This window comes from Staurois parvus, unplaced genomic scaffold (assembly GCF_062004578.1).
Source record: "Staurois parvus isolate SC_StPar_1 unplaced genomic scaffold, SC_StPar_1.0 ptg002236l, whole genome shotgun sequence".
Classification (NCBI taxonomy): Eukaryota; Metazoa; Chordata; class Amphibia; order Anura; family Ranidae; genus Staurois; species Staurois parvus.
In genome coordinates this window covers 72,261-86,283 of record NW_028320032.1, presented here as the reverse complement: position 1 = coordinate 86,283, position 14,023 = coordinate 72,261, and the positions used below count along the sequence as shown (strand labels likewise).

The window sequence follows — 14,023 nt, the reverse complement described above, 5'->3', positions numbered from 1 at the left end:
CAGAGACTGCGGACACAGTACAGGAGATGACCAGAGACTGCGGACACAGTACAGGAGATGACCAGAGACTGCGGACACAGTACAGGAGATGACCAGAGACTGCAGACATAGTACAGGAGATGACCAGAGACTGCGGACACAGTACAGGGGATGACCAGAGACTGCGGACATAGTACAGGAGATGACCAGAGACTGCAGACACAGTACAGGAGATGACCAGAGACTGCGGACACAGTACAGGGGATGACCAGAGACTGCGGACATAGTACAGGAGATGACCAGAGACTGCGGACACAGTACAGGGGATGACCAGAGACTGCGGACATAGTACAGGAGATGACCAGAGACTGCGGACACAGTACAGGAGATGACCAGAGACTGCGGACACAGTACAGGAGATGACCAGAGACTGCGGACATAGTACAGGAGATGACCAGAGACTGCGGACACAGTACAGGAGATGACCAGAGACTGCGGACATAGTACAGGAGATGACCAGAGACTGCGGACAGTACAGGAGATGACCAGAGACTGCGGACACAGTACAGGAGATGACCAGAGACTGCAGACACAGTACAGGAGATGACCAGAGACTGCGGACACAGTACAGGAGATGACCAGAGACTGCAGACACAGTACAGGAGATGACCAGAGACTGCAGACACAGTACAGGAGATGACCAGAGACTGCGGACACAGTACAGGGGACGGTCAGAGTTTATAAACCGTGACATGTGGTCACCGGGAAGGAGTTTGTATTTGTGGACAGACACGGGGAGCACATCCCTTTGCATGCAGAAACGTGTCAGTCGGTGTATGGTGGGAGGAGCTTACACTGAACATGCCGCTCACCGTTTCCTGTTGAGTGATCGATCTCCTGGTCTTGTCCTTCACGTGTCTCATGATTTGGGGGGGCAGCCGGAGGAGGTGTTTTGTAGTTCTGCACGAGCCTGGAGCAGTTAAAAGTATTAAATCGTTCCTGTTGCCATTTGCTGTGCGGGGGGGGGGGGGGGGGGCGCCACGGGGACTATTTTCTCATTTTCGGGTTCGGTGGACTGACTGCAGTGCAGAGGCGCCTGGTGTCCCTTTTCCACATCAGTTGCTGCGGCGGAGTGATACAAATGTGGCCGGGAGTTTCCTTCATCATTAAGATCATTGTGGTGGAGGGGAGGAACTGCAGGATAGCACGGGGGAGTGGTGCAGCGGCTGTGCCTGTCCTGATCTCCGGGACACTGTCCACGACTGGCCACTAGCGGGACATCAGCCAAATATCAGGACTGTCCCGGGTAATCCGGGACCATCGGCAACTATGTCATCCTAACACCTTGTGGTGGAGGGGAGGAACTGCAGGATAGCACGGGGGAGTGGTGCAGCGGCTGTGGGGTCTTTGTGCTCCTGCCTGGCCTGGATGGGTGTGATGAGTAGTGGGAGTGTGTAGCACTGCCTGCAGTACGACGTATTCCCCCCCCCTCCTGTGCACCTTCTACCCCATATATAGAATATATACAGACAGTGCAGTGCAAGTCTCCATGTGAAGGATACATCATATGTGGGGGGCACCAGACGGGGGGCACCTCATCGGGGGAGGGGGGTCAGGACACCCCCAGACTTGTTATAGTAATATCTGTTGTATACATCATATGTGGGGGGCACCTCATTGGGGGGAGGGGGGTCAGGACACCCCCAGACTTGTTATAGTAATATCTGTTGTTTGTTGTATACATCATATGTGGGGGGCACCTCATCGGGGGAGGGGGGTCAGGACACCCCCAGACTTGTTATAGTAATATCTGTTGTATACATCATATGTGGGGGGCACCTCATCGGGGGAGGGGGGTCAGGACACCCCCAGACTTGTTATAGTAATATCTGTTGTATACATCATATGTGGGGGGCACCTCATTGGGGGGAGGGGGGTCAGGACACCCCCAGACTTGTTATAGTAATATCTGTTGTATACATCATATGTGGGGGGCACCAGACGGGGGGCACCTCATTGGGGGGAGGGGGGTCAGGTCACCCCCAGACTTGTTATAGTAATATCTGTTGTATACATCATATGTGGGGGGCACCTCATTGGGGGGAGGGGGGTCAGGACACCCCCAGACTTGTTATAGTAATATCTGTTGTTTGTTGTATACATCATATGTGGGGGGCACCTCATCGGGGGAGGGGGGTCAGGACACCCCCAGACTTGTTATAGTAATATCTGTTGTATACATCATATGTGGGGGGCACCTCATCGGGGGAGGGGGGTCAGGACACCCCCAGACTTGTTATAGTGTGATGGATTTGGTAAAATGCCTATTCCGTTTCCTATTGGATATATATATTCACTATTTTTATACATATTTACTTTTATACTTTAATACTATTTCTTTCTTCATATTTATAAATGTTTAGTATGAATATATATGTTGTGTGAATATTTTCTGCCTGCTGGGCTTTGTGGTACTTCAAGAAATCCTTGCTTAACTACCTGCCGACCGCAGATAGCGGAATGACGGCTGCACTGCGGCCCGCCAGTTCTGGGTGGACATCATATGACGTCCCCCCAGAACGCGCTCTCCTGCGCGCCCCAGGGGGCGCGCACCCGGCGATCTCCGTGATCGGTGTCCTACGGACGCAGCTGATCACGAGATGTGGTAAAAGGCCAATCACAGCGGCCTTTTACCACGTGATCAGCGGTGTCCAATGACACGCTGATCACAGGGAAATGCAAGTGCCGGTTCTCGGCTGCACTTTCCTCACGCTGTCAGATCGTGAGGAAAGTACTGCCGAGAACCGGCAGTTGTCAGAGCGAGGATCGGCACCGATCATCAGGGCACTGATGATCAGTGCCCTGATGATCGGTGCCCAGCAGTGCCACCCGCAAGTTCCGCCCACCTGTGCCCAGCAGTGCGCCCACTAGCTCCGCCCACCTGTGCCCACCAGTGCCACCCACCTGTGCCCACCCACCTGTGCCCACCCACCAGTGCCACCCACCTGTGTCCACCCACCAGTGCCACCCACCAGTGCCACCCACCTGTGCCCACCCACCAGTGCTGCCCACCAGTGCCACCCAGCAGTGCAGCCCAGCAGTGCTGCCAGTCAGTGCCACCAGTCAGTGCCCAGGGGTTGTGCCAGTCAGTGCCGCCAGTCAGTGCCCAGCAGTGATGCCAGTCAGTGCCGTCTATCAGTACCCATCATCAGTGCCACCTATCAGTGCTGCATATTAGTGCTGCCTATCCGTGCCACCTCATTAGTGCTGCCTATCAGTGCCCTTTAGTGCTACCTATCAGTGCCCATCAGTGCCGCCTATCAGTGCCCATCAGTGCTGCCTCATCAACGCACATCAGTGAAGGAGAAAAAATACCTGTTTGAAAAATTTTATAATAGAAACAAAGAAACTTTTTTTTTTCAAATTTTTTGCATTTTTTTTTTATAGCGCAAAAAGTAAAGCGCCCAGCGGGGAGGAAATACCACCAAAAGAAAGCTCTATTTGTGAGAAAAAAATGATCAAAATTTCATATGGGTACAATGTTGCATGACCGCGCAATTGGCTGAAAATTGGCCTGGTAAGGAAGGGGGTATAAGTGCCCTGTAGGCAAGTGGTTAAGAAATGTCTGCTCACACACACAGACCCCCTCCCATCGCACCCCCCCCTCCCATCGCACCCCCCCCCTCCCATCGCACCCCCCCTCCCATCGCACCCCCCCCTCCCATCGCACCCCCCCCCTCCCATCGCACCCCCCCTCCCATCGCACCCCCCCCTCCCATCGCACCCCCCCCCTCCCATCGTGTGATTTGGAAGACAAAAGGAATGTTTTTCTTCTCTATAAGATGGAAGAAGATCACACCTATACCATGACGGAGATTGTTTTCATGTGGAAATGACCAATCAAAGACTAATATAATGCTTATGCTGTCCTCACATGACTCTGATGCTGTCCTCACATGACTCTGATGCTGTCCTCACATGACTCTGATGCTGTCCTCACATGACTCTGATGCTGTCGTCACATGACTCTGATGCTGTCCTCACATGACTCTGATGCTGTCCTCACATGACTCTGATGCTGTCGTCACATGACTCTGATGCTGTCCTCACATGACTCTGATGCTGTCCTCACATGACTCTGATGCTGTCCTCACATGACTCTGATGCTGTCCTCACATGACTCTGATGCTGTCCTCACATGACTCTGATGCTGTCCTCACATGACTCTGATGCTGTCGTCACATGACTCTGATGCTGTCCTCACATGACTCTGATGCTGTCCTCACATGACTCTGATGCTGTCCTCACATGACTCTGATGCTGTCCTCACATGACTCTGATGCTGTCCTCACATGACTCTGATGCTGTCCTCACATGACTCTGATGCTGTCGTCACATGACTCTGATGCTGTCCTCACATGACTCTGATGCTGTCCTCACATGACTCTGATGCTGTCCTCACATGACTCTGATGCTGTCCTCACATGACTCTGATGCTGTTGTCACATGACTCTGATGCTGTCCTCACATGACTCTGATGCTGTCCTCACATGACTCTGATGCTGTCGTCACATGACTCTGATGCTGTCCTCACATGACTCTGATGCTGTTGTCACATGACTCTGATGCTGTCCTCACATGACTCTGATGCTGTCCTCACATGACTCTGATGCTGTCCTCACATGACTCTGATGCTGTCCTCACATGACTCTGATGCTGTCCTCACATGACTCTGATGCTGTCGTCACATGACTCTGATGCTGTCCTCACATGACTCTGATGCTGTCGTCACATGACTCTGATGCTGTCCTCACATGACTCTGATGCTGTCGTCACATGACTCTGATGCTGTCGTCACATGACTCTGATGCTGTCCTCACATGACTCTGATGCTGTCCTCACATGACTCTGATGCTGTCCTCACATGACTCTGATGCTGTCCTCACATGACTCTGATGCTGTTGTCACATGACTCTGATGCTGTCCTCACATGACTCTGATGCTGTCCTCACATGACTCTGATGCTGTCCTCACATGACTCTGATGCTGTCCTCACATGACTCTGATGCTGTTGTCACATGACTCTGATGCTGTCCTCACATGACTCTGATGCTGTCCTCACATGACTCTGATGCTGTCTTCACATGACTCTGATGCTGTTGTCACATGACTCTGATGCTGTCCTCACATGACTCTGATGCTGTCCTCACATGACTCTGATGCTGTCTTCACATGACTCTGATGCTGTTGTCACATGACTCTGATGCTGTCCTCACATGACTCTGATGCTGTTGTCACATGACTCTGATGCTGTTGTCACATGACTCTGATGCTGTCCTCACATGACTCTGATGCTGTCGTCACATGACTCTGATGCTGTCCTCACATGACTCTGATGCTGTCCTCACATGACTCTGATGCTGTCCTCACATGACTCTGACGCTGTCCTCACATGACTCTGATGCTGTCCTCACATGACTCTGATGCTGTTGTCACATGACTCTGATGCTGTTGTCACATGACTCTGATGCTGTTGTCACATGACTCTGACGCTGTCCTCACATGACTCTCGCATCATTCTGCATATATAAGCTCACTTTCTCATTATAATAAACTAGAAGTGTTCATAGACTGAACTTGTGTGTCAGCGTGAGTCCCTTCCAATGTGCGCACATTCCAAAGCTAGAATGATAAATTAGGACAGGAACAGATAAGCACTGGACGATTTCAGTCCGTGACTAAATCAGCTGATGCCGAAACCCGGGAACTCTGGGTCATGAACCCGCAGTCAGCCGACCTGAAAGGGCGTTAGGTGTCAGTCGCAACAGACGGGACAAGAGCTTGATCACCTCTCGGAGCATGGTGAGATATATTTTGCTATCTTACCAGTGCTTATCCTGTCTTTGTTGTTGATTCATTCCTGTGCCTGGAGCGGCTGATAAAGGTCACTAAAGGGGGGTAACATTGCTTGCCCGGAGTTTATTTCACCCTTACCTGCATGTGCTTATCTGTTACCTGGTTTTATGTTTTTTTGTGTTTGTTTTTATGTATCAGTCTTGACGTGGAAGAGGAGTGGATCTACTGAGGGTTTTGACACATAATTTCTCTTGGGTGTGTGGTAAACTTGTGTGTTGACCACAAGAGAGGAGGTGTCGGGTACGCGTCACGGTAGTGTGGCAGCGGGGTGCCTTAGCCATGTTTGGGGCTAGGAAGAGTTACTCAGTGATCTGTACTCAGAGCCCACCAAGATAGACTGCTATGTTATGTCCTAAATGTGTGTCTGTGAGTTAATGTTTGCCATTCATAACAGAAGGTTGGGGTTTGTTAAGGGTTAAGGAAAGTCTGGACAGCAGCCTGTGAAGTGTCTTAGATTCCTGTTAGGAAGGACAGAGAAGGGGGAGGAGATGGGTCAGACGCTGATAAGACCCCTAGAAAGGAATGTTACCATGTGACCTGGTTGCACAGAGAGAAGAGGAAAAGTATGTGGAATTAAAGATAAGGAGGTTTAAAAAAAAAAAAAAAAAAGAAAAGAGAAGAAAGATGTCTTAGTTGACAAAAATGTGCTGAAGACAGCAAGAAGTTTGGTATAATGTAGCCAAAGTTATCCACAAAGAGTAGTGGACAGAACAGGTATTGCAACAGGAAAAAAAAACTGTTTGTGTGTTAAATATTGAAAAGGATTACTGGCATGTGATATTGTGAAGAGGAGAGAAGGAAGTGAAGCAGTTAAAAAGTTATCTAAAGTAGTGAAAGTCTGTAAGCTGAAGGTCAGGACTGGCGTAAATCATTGTAGGAACAGAGAGGAATGTTATGTGATAAAGGTTTGCTGAACGTGACAGAAGCTTGAGAAAAAAAAAAAAACTGCAAAAGCGTTGCATAAAGAAGGATGGTTGGAAGAAATTCAATAAAATGGCGATTGTATAATGTATGGGTATCATAAAATTGAAAATGGAAGTGTGCTAAAACCACCGCCCTATGATGATAGAATCCAGAACAAAGGAGGCCAGGAACAGCCCTGCCCAGTACACCTCCCACTAGCAGCCATCTTGCTGCACCTGCATTGTCAGTTCCTGCCCTGCCCAGTGCACTTCCTGACGGCAGCCATCTTGCTGCACCTGTTTTGTCCCTTCCTGCCCAGCCCAGTACACTTCCTGGAGGCGGCCATATTGGTACACCAAATGAGACAAATGGAAGGCCAACGCCTCGAGTGAGCCGCCTCTACCCAGTGTGTCCGGTCTTACAAGTCAATGGTACATTCTACGTAGCACCGGATGTGCTGAGCAGAATCCCAAGTTGCCTATGGTCCACAGGACCCAAAGATATTGGACGTTTAAAAGGTACCCCCAATTATGGTGGAACTGAAATCTGAAGCTCCCCTACCCAGGAAACCACAGTACCCACTGAAACCAGCGCAATCCGAGGCCATTTCAAAGCAGGTCAAGTCCCTTGTGGCAAATGTGGCAAATGGTGCACTCATACCTTGTACCTCTCCATGTAACACACTTTTGTTCCCGATAAAAAAGAAGACACCCAAAGGAGAACCAGAGAAGTACAGGATGGTACAGGACCAGTGAATGCAGCCACCGTCTTAGAGACACCTATTGCCCCAAATCCCCACACTTTACTCACAGGGGTACCTCCAACAGCAAAGTACTTCAACGTGGTGGACCTGGCAAATGCATTCTTCAGCGTTCCCTTGTATCCTTCCTGCAGATACTTTTTCGTTTTTACCCATGAGGGGCAGCAATACACCTGGGCAGTTATGCCACAAGGGGGCGCAAAATTTTCTGAGCCAGTTCGCCAAAGCCATGACCACCATACTGGACACGTGGCAAAAGGAACATTCGGCAGTGGTCCTTCTTGTGGATGACTTTCTCCTCTGTGCTGATGACCTGCCCACGGCTGAAGAAGCATCAGAGAGTTTACTATGTTACTTGGCACACCAAGGCTGTAAGGCCTCTAAACCGAAGTTGCAATGGTGCTCTACAACAGTCGTGTTCTTCGGCCACTGCCTCTCACATGGAACAAGGCATCTTATGGAGGAAAGAGTTAAGGCCATCCAGAACCTGCCACTGCCGTTAGGCCAGAAGCCACTCCATGCCTTTCTTGGTCTCATATCCTACTGTAGGTCATGGATTCCTGATGTTTCTTGGTTTATGCAACCACTCTACGATGCTCTCAAGTCTGAGCCCTTCCATCTGTCCGAAGAGGCCACCTCCAACTTTTTGGCTATAAAATGCTTACTTTCTTCAGCCCTAGCCCTAGGTCTACCAGACTACGAGAAATTTTTCAAACTGTTCGTGTCTGAACGCCAAGGCCATGGCACAGGAGTATTGGCCCAGTCCCATGGTGACTGCCTACGACCCGTAGGCTACTACTCATGCCGTTTAGACCCAGTGGCTAGAGGAGCACCCTCGTGTCTGCGTGCAGTTTTCGCTGCTCCAGCTCTGCTGGATAAGACCTCTGATATCGTACTGGGACATGAACTTGTTCTTCTGGCACCGTATGCCATTGCTGCCATTTTAAACCAAGTCCAACCTAAACATTTGTCCACAGCGAGGTATCTTAGACTACAGTGTCCCCTCCAACTTCCTGATAACGTCACTCTCCTACGTTGCCAAACCCTGAATCCGGCCACTCTCCTCCCAATTGCTGAGGGGGATAATGAAGAAAGTGGAGAGGATAATGGAGCCACTGAGCCTCATAATTGTCTTGAAGTGATGAAAATGGAAACCTTCCATCTCCCCACAGTGAGTGAAACACCTCTGCAGGATCCAGACTTCACTTTCTTTGTTGATGGTTCCAGATATGCAGATGAAGGAGGCAAGTATCAAACAGGTTATGCGGTGACCTCGGAATTTGAAATTTTACAAGCAGGAGCATTATCACCAACTTTATCTGCCCATGAAGCAGAGCTTCAAGGCCTCACTACAGCATGTAACATGGAAGAAGGTAAGAGAGCCAATATCTACACAGACTTCAGATATGCCTTCAGGGTGGCCCATGATTTCGGACCCATATGGAAGGCAAGAGGATTTATGACTGTGGCAGGTACGTCCATAAGACATGGAGCAGCCATTGGACGACTGCTGGAAGCACTCCTTCTACCCACTCAAGTGGATATTCTGAAGGTAAAAGCTCATGGGAAATTAAACTCCTCAGAAGCCAAAGGCAATAATCTGGCAGATTTGGTGGCAAAACCACCAGAAATGGAAGGAGAGGTGACCGGAGAGTGGGAACCAATATTCACCTTACAGACTTTACCTGTGGACAGAAACTACCTCAAGGAACTCCAAGAAGCAGCAAGTCCAGAAGAAAAAGAGAGCTGGAGACAGAGAGGAGCTATTCTCAAAGACGGTCTGTTTGAGTGCAACAAGAGGCTTTGTTTACCCAAGAATATGTTTCCAGCTGTAGTCCAGTGGGCACACGGAGCAGCCCATCTGTCAAAGAGCCTCATGAACTCTCTCATCAACAAGTATGACATAGCGCCTGGAATCACCACATTGAGAAGACACCACAGAAACACTTGGCCAAACCCCTATACCCTTTTCATAGGATACAAATTGACCATATCCAGATGCCAAAGAGTGGGCGGTTGAGTACACCCTAGTGGTGGTGGACATGTTTTCCAGTTGGCCAGAGGCCTTTGCTGTAACTAACATGACTGCTAAAACAACTGCGAAGAAACTCCTCACTGAGGTTGTATGCAGATATGGGCTTCCAGAGGTGATAGAGAGTGACCAGGGCCCCGCCTTCACAGCTTCAGTAACCAAAGGAATATGGGCGGCATTAGGAGTCACTCTGGCGTTCCATACCCCCTATCACCCCCAAAGTAGTGGGAAAATAGAAAGAATGCTAAAAGTAGCCCAAGAGACTGGCATGAGTTGGCCAGACAGTCTGCTTATTGCCCTATTTAGTGTCAGATACACACCAAGAGAGAACACTCCCTATCCCCTTATGAGATTTTGTTTAGCTCAGCCCCCAGACTTGGTTGTTATTTTCCACAACAGTTGCAATTACAATTTGATGTGTTAACTGATTATGTGACTGTATTATCACGTGAATTAACCCGTATCCATGTCCAAGTGTTTTCTCCATTCCAGATTCTGAGTCAGATACAGGAACTCACAGCCTATTACCCGGAGATTGGGTATTAGTAAAGACATTTATGAGGAAACATTCCCTTGAGCCAAGATATGATGGTCCCTTCCAAGTTCTGCTGACCACAGCCCCTTCTGACAAGGTGGCTGGGAAGAACACTCGGATACACGCCTCCCACTGCAAGAAAGTCCCGAACCCTGAGGGAAAGGCGTCATCTACACCATGACAACTATGTTGTATATCCTTTTTCTTATAGGTCTGACAGAGGCTCAACAGGTGGATATCACCGAAATAGGTGACACCACTATATTTTGGTACAACTCATCCAACACTCATGTAGTTATTTTCACCTTTGATTTCTGTAGTATAGATCCCATGTGGTGCTATGACCATAATCTATATGATCTTGACACAACGAGCATGTTCCGATAGTAGTGACCAGGTATACATATGTGTCATGGATGATTACTGGGGACCAAAAGATTAGAACCAGATTGGAAGGGATTTGGACTGGTGAGTGTGCTCTTGCAAAGGCCATTATGCCTCTCCACATCCTAGCAGAGAATATCCCTGACCCAACGCCTGGCCGTAGGAGGAAACGAAAAGCTCCTTCTGGTAGTTTTGACCCACATGTGTATATAGATGCTATTGGAGTCCCAAGGGGGGTGCCTAATGAATTCAAAGCCAAAGACCAAGTAAAGCAGGCTTTGAATCCCTGATTCCCATGATAACTGTTAATAAAAATGTAGATTGGATAAATTACATATACTACAACCAACAGAGGTTTGTGAATTACACCAGGGATGCCCTTCAAGGAATCGTTGACCAGTTAGCCCCTACATCCTACATGACATTCCAGAATAGGATGGCTCTGGACATGATTTTAGCAGAAAAAGGAGGTGTCTGTAAAATGATAGAAGGAACCGGAACATGTTGTACATATATTCCTGACAATACTGGCCCGAATGGTGAGGTTACTCTGTCTATAAAGAAATTGGAAGATCTGTCAGTTGAGTTGAAAAAGAATTCAGGGATCACAGACTTGTGGGATCAATATTTCAGTTGGATGAGTGGGTGGCAAAAGATACTTGTCCAAATAGGGGTAACCGTACTAATAATTCTGATTCTCCTGGCCCTGGTTGTATGCTGTGTTATACCATGTGTGAGGAAATTGATGAGCAAAGCTGTAGACAACAGAACATCTACCTTCCTGAACCAGGAGCAAGAGGATCTCCACATGATAGATGAAGGAAAACCTTACACCCCATTACGGTCCCTCCCCGCCAATAGTAATCTCACAATTTTGTAGGGATAGCATCTGACTTCCTTATGTACAAAGTCTGTGGCAAGGGGGGGGGATGAAATAGTCATCACTTGTCTAACGTGCAGCATAAAAGAGTTCCAAGGTACATAAGGACAGATGAGCGAGGTCTTATAGGGACAGATGAGCGAGGTCTTATAGGGACAGATGAGCGAGGTCTTATAGGGACAGATGAGCGAGGTCTTATAGGGACGGATGAGCAAGGTCTTATAGGGACAGATGAGCGAGGTGACATGACTCTGATGCTGTCCTCACATGATTCTGATGCTGTCCTCACATGACTCTGATGCTGTCCTCACATGACTCTGATGCTGTCCTCACATGATTCTGATGCTGTCCTCACATGACTCTGATGCTGTCCTCACATGACTCTGATGCTGTCGTCACATGACTCTGATGCTGTCGTCACATGACTCTGATGCTGTCCTCACATGACTCTGATGCTGTCCTCACATGACTCTGATGCTGTCGTCACATGACTCTGATGCTGTCGTCACATGACTCTGATGCTGTCCTCACATGACTCTGATGCTGTCCTCACATGACTCTGATGCTGTCCTCACATGACTCTGATGCTGTCCTCACATGACTCTGATGCTGTCGTCACATGACTCTGATGCTGTCCTCACATGACTCTGATGCTGTCATCACATGACTCTCGCATCATTCTGCATATATAAGCTCACTTTCTCATTATAATAAACTAGAAGTGTTCATAGACTGAACTTGTGTGTCAGTGTGAGTCTCTTCCAATGTGCGCACATTCCAAAGCTAGCGTCATAAATTAGGACAGGAACAGATAAGCACCGGACGATTCAGTCAATAGTAATGTCTGTAGTAGGTTGTATGGGGGGGTCACCTCATCGGGGGTTCAGGACATCCCCAGACTTGTTACTTATTGGAATTCTCTATCTGTGATGTATCGTCATCTGGAATTATTTATTATTTATTTTTGCTGAAGTAGATGCCCCCCATCACCCCCTCTCCCCCCCCCAATGCAGTGCCCCCCCCCCACACCAATATCTTATCTATCAGTCTCGGGAACATTCGGCTCCCAGTGACTTCGATGGTTTAGATTTGGCGCCCGAACTTTAGTCATGTTCGCCAAACCGCCCCGAACTGAACCCGGGTACATTCGTCTCATCACAGGGGCCACTTGGAGCAGGTTAGGAGGATCTGAGGGATCTGATGAGGTTGGATTATCACCGGTTCACCCCACAGATCACCAAATTTTCTACTGGGGATAATCAGGCTGATCCAGCATTTCCATTGAGACACACATGGGGGGGGGGGGGATGTGCTCATCCATCTGATTAGCATTACCATCCTGGAATAATATCTCCATGGATGTCTCTCCTATAATGTCTCCATGGATGTCTCTCCTATAATGTCTCCATGGATGTCTCTCCTATAATGTCTCCATTTATGTCTCTCCTATAATGTCTCCATGGATGTCTCTGGTATAATGTCTCCATGGATGTCTCTGGTATAATGTCTCCATTTATGTCTCTCCTATAATGTCTCCATGGATGTCTCTGGTATAATGTCTCCATGGATGTCTCTGGTATAATGTCTCCATGGATGTCTCTCCTATAATGTCTCCATGGATGTCTCTGATATAATGTCTCCATGGATGTCTCTGGTATAATGTCTCCATGGATGTCTCTGGTATAATGTCTCCATGGATGTCTCTGGTATAATGTCTCCATGGATATCTCTCCTATAATGTCTCCATGGATGTCTCTGGTATAATGTCTCCATGGATGTCTCTCCTATAATGTCTCCATGGATGTCTCTGGTATAATGTCTCCATGGATGTCTCTGATATAATGTCTCCATGGATGTCTCTGGTATAATGTCTCCATGGATGTCTCTGGTATATTGTCTCCATGGATGTCTCTCCTATAATGTCTCCATGGATGTCTCTGATATAATGTCTCCATGGATGTCTCTCCTATAATGTCTCCATGGATGTCTCTCCTATAATGTCTTCATGGATGTCTCTCCTATAATGTCTCCATGGATGTCTCTCCTATAATGTCTCCATTTATGTCTCTCCTATAATGTCTCCATGGATGTCTCTGGTATAATGTCTCCATGGATGTCTCTCCTATAATGTCTCCATGGATGTCTCTCCTATAATGTCTCCATGGATGTCTCTGATATAATGTCTCCATGGATGTCTCTGGTATAATGTCTCCATGGATGTCTCTGGTATAATGTCTCCATGGATGTCTCTCCTATAATGTCTCCATGGATGTCTCTCCTATAATGTCTCCATGGATGTCTCTCCTATAATGTCTCCATGGATGTCTCTGATATAATGTCTCCATGGATGTCTCTGGTATAATGTCTCCATGGATGTCTCTGGTATAATGTCTCCATGGATGTCTCTCCTATAATGTCTCCATGGATATCTCTCCTATAATGTCTCCATGGATGTCTCTGGTATAATGTCTCCATGGATGTCTCTCCTATAATGTCTCCATGGATGTCTCTGGTATAATGTCTCCATGGATGTCTCTGATATAATGTCTCCATGGATGTCTCTGGTATAATGTCTCCATGGATGTCTCTGGTATATTGTCTCCATGGATGTCTCTGGTATAATGTCTCCATGGA

At 48.1% G+C, this 14,023-nt stretch overlaps 1 protein-coding gene across 1 annotated transcript in view; it reads right to left on the bottom strand.

Annotated features, from left to right (window-relative positions):
- LOC149431488 (uncharacterized) overlaps window positions 1–902 on the bottom strand; it is a 57,208-nt gene extending 56,306 nt beyond the window's left edge. The window contains exon 1 of the mRNA XM_089665546.1: window positions 852–902. Coding sequence (XP_089521672.1) covers window positions 852–902 — 51 coding nt within the window. The remainder of the gene's footprint in view (window positions 1–851) is intronic.
- Between the last annotated feature and the right edge of the window lie 13,121 nt (window positions 903–14,023).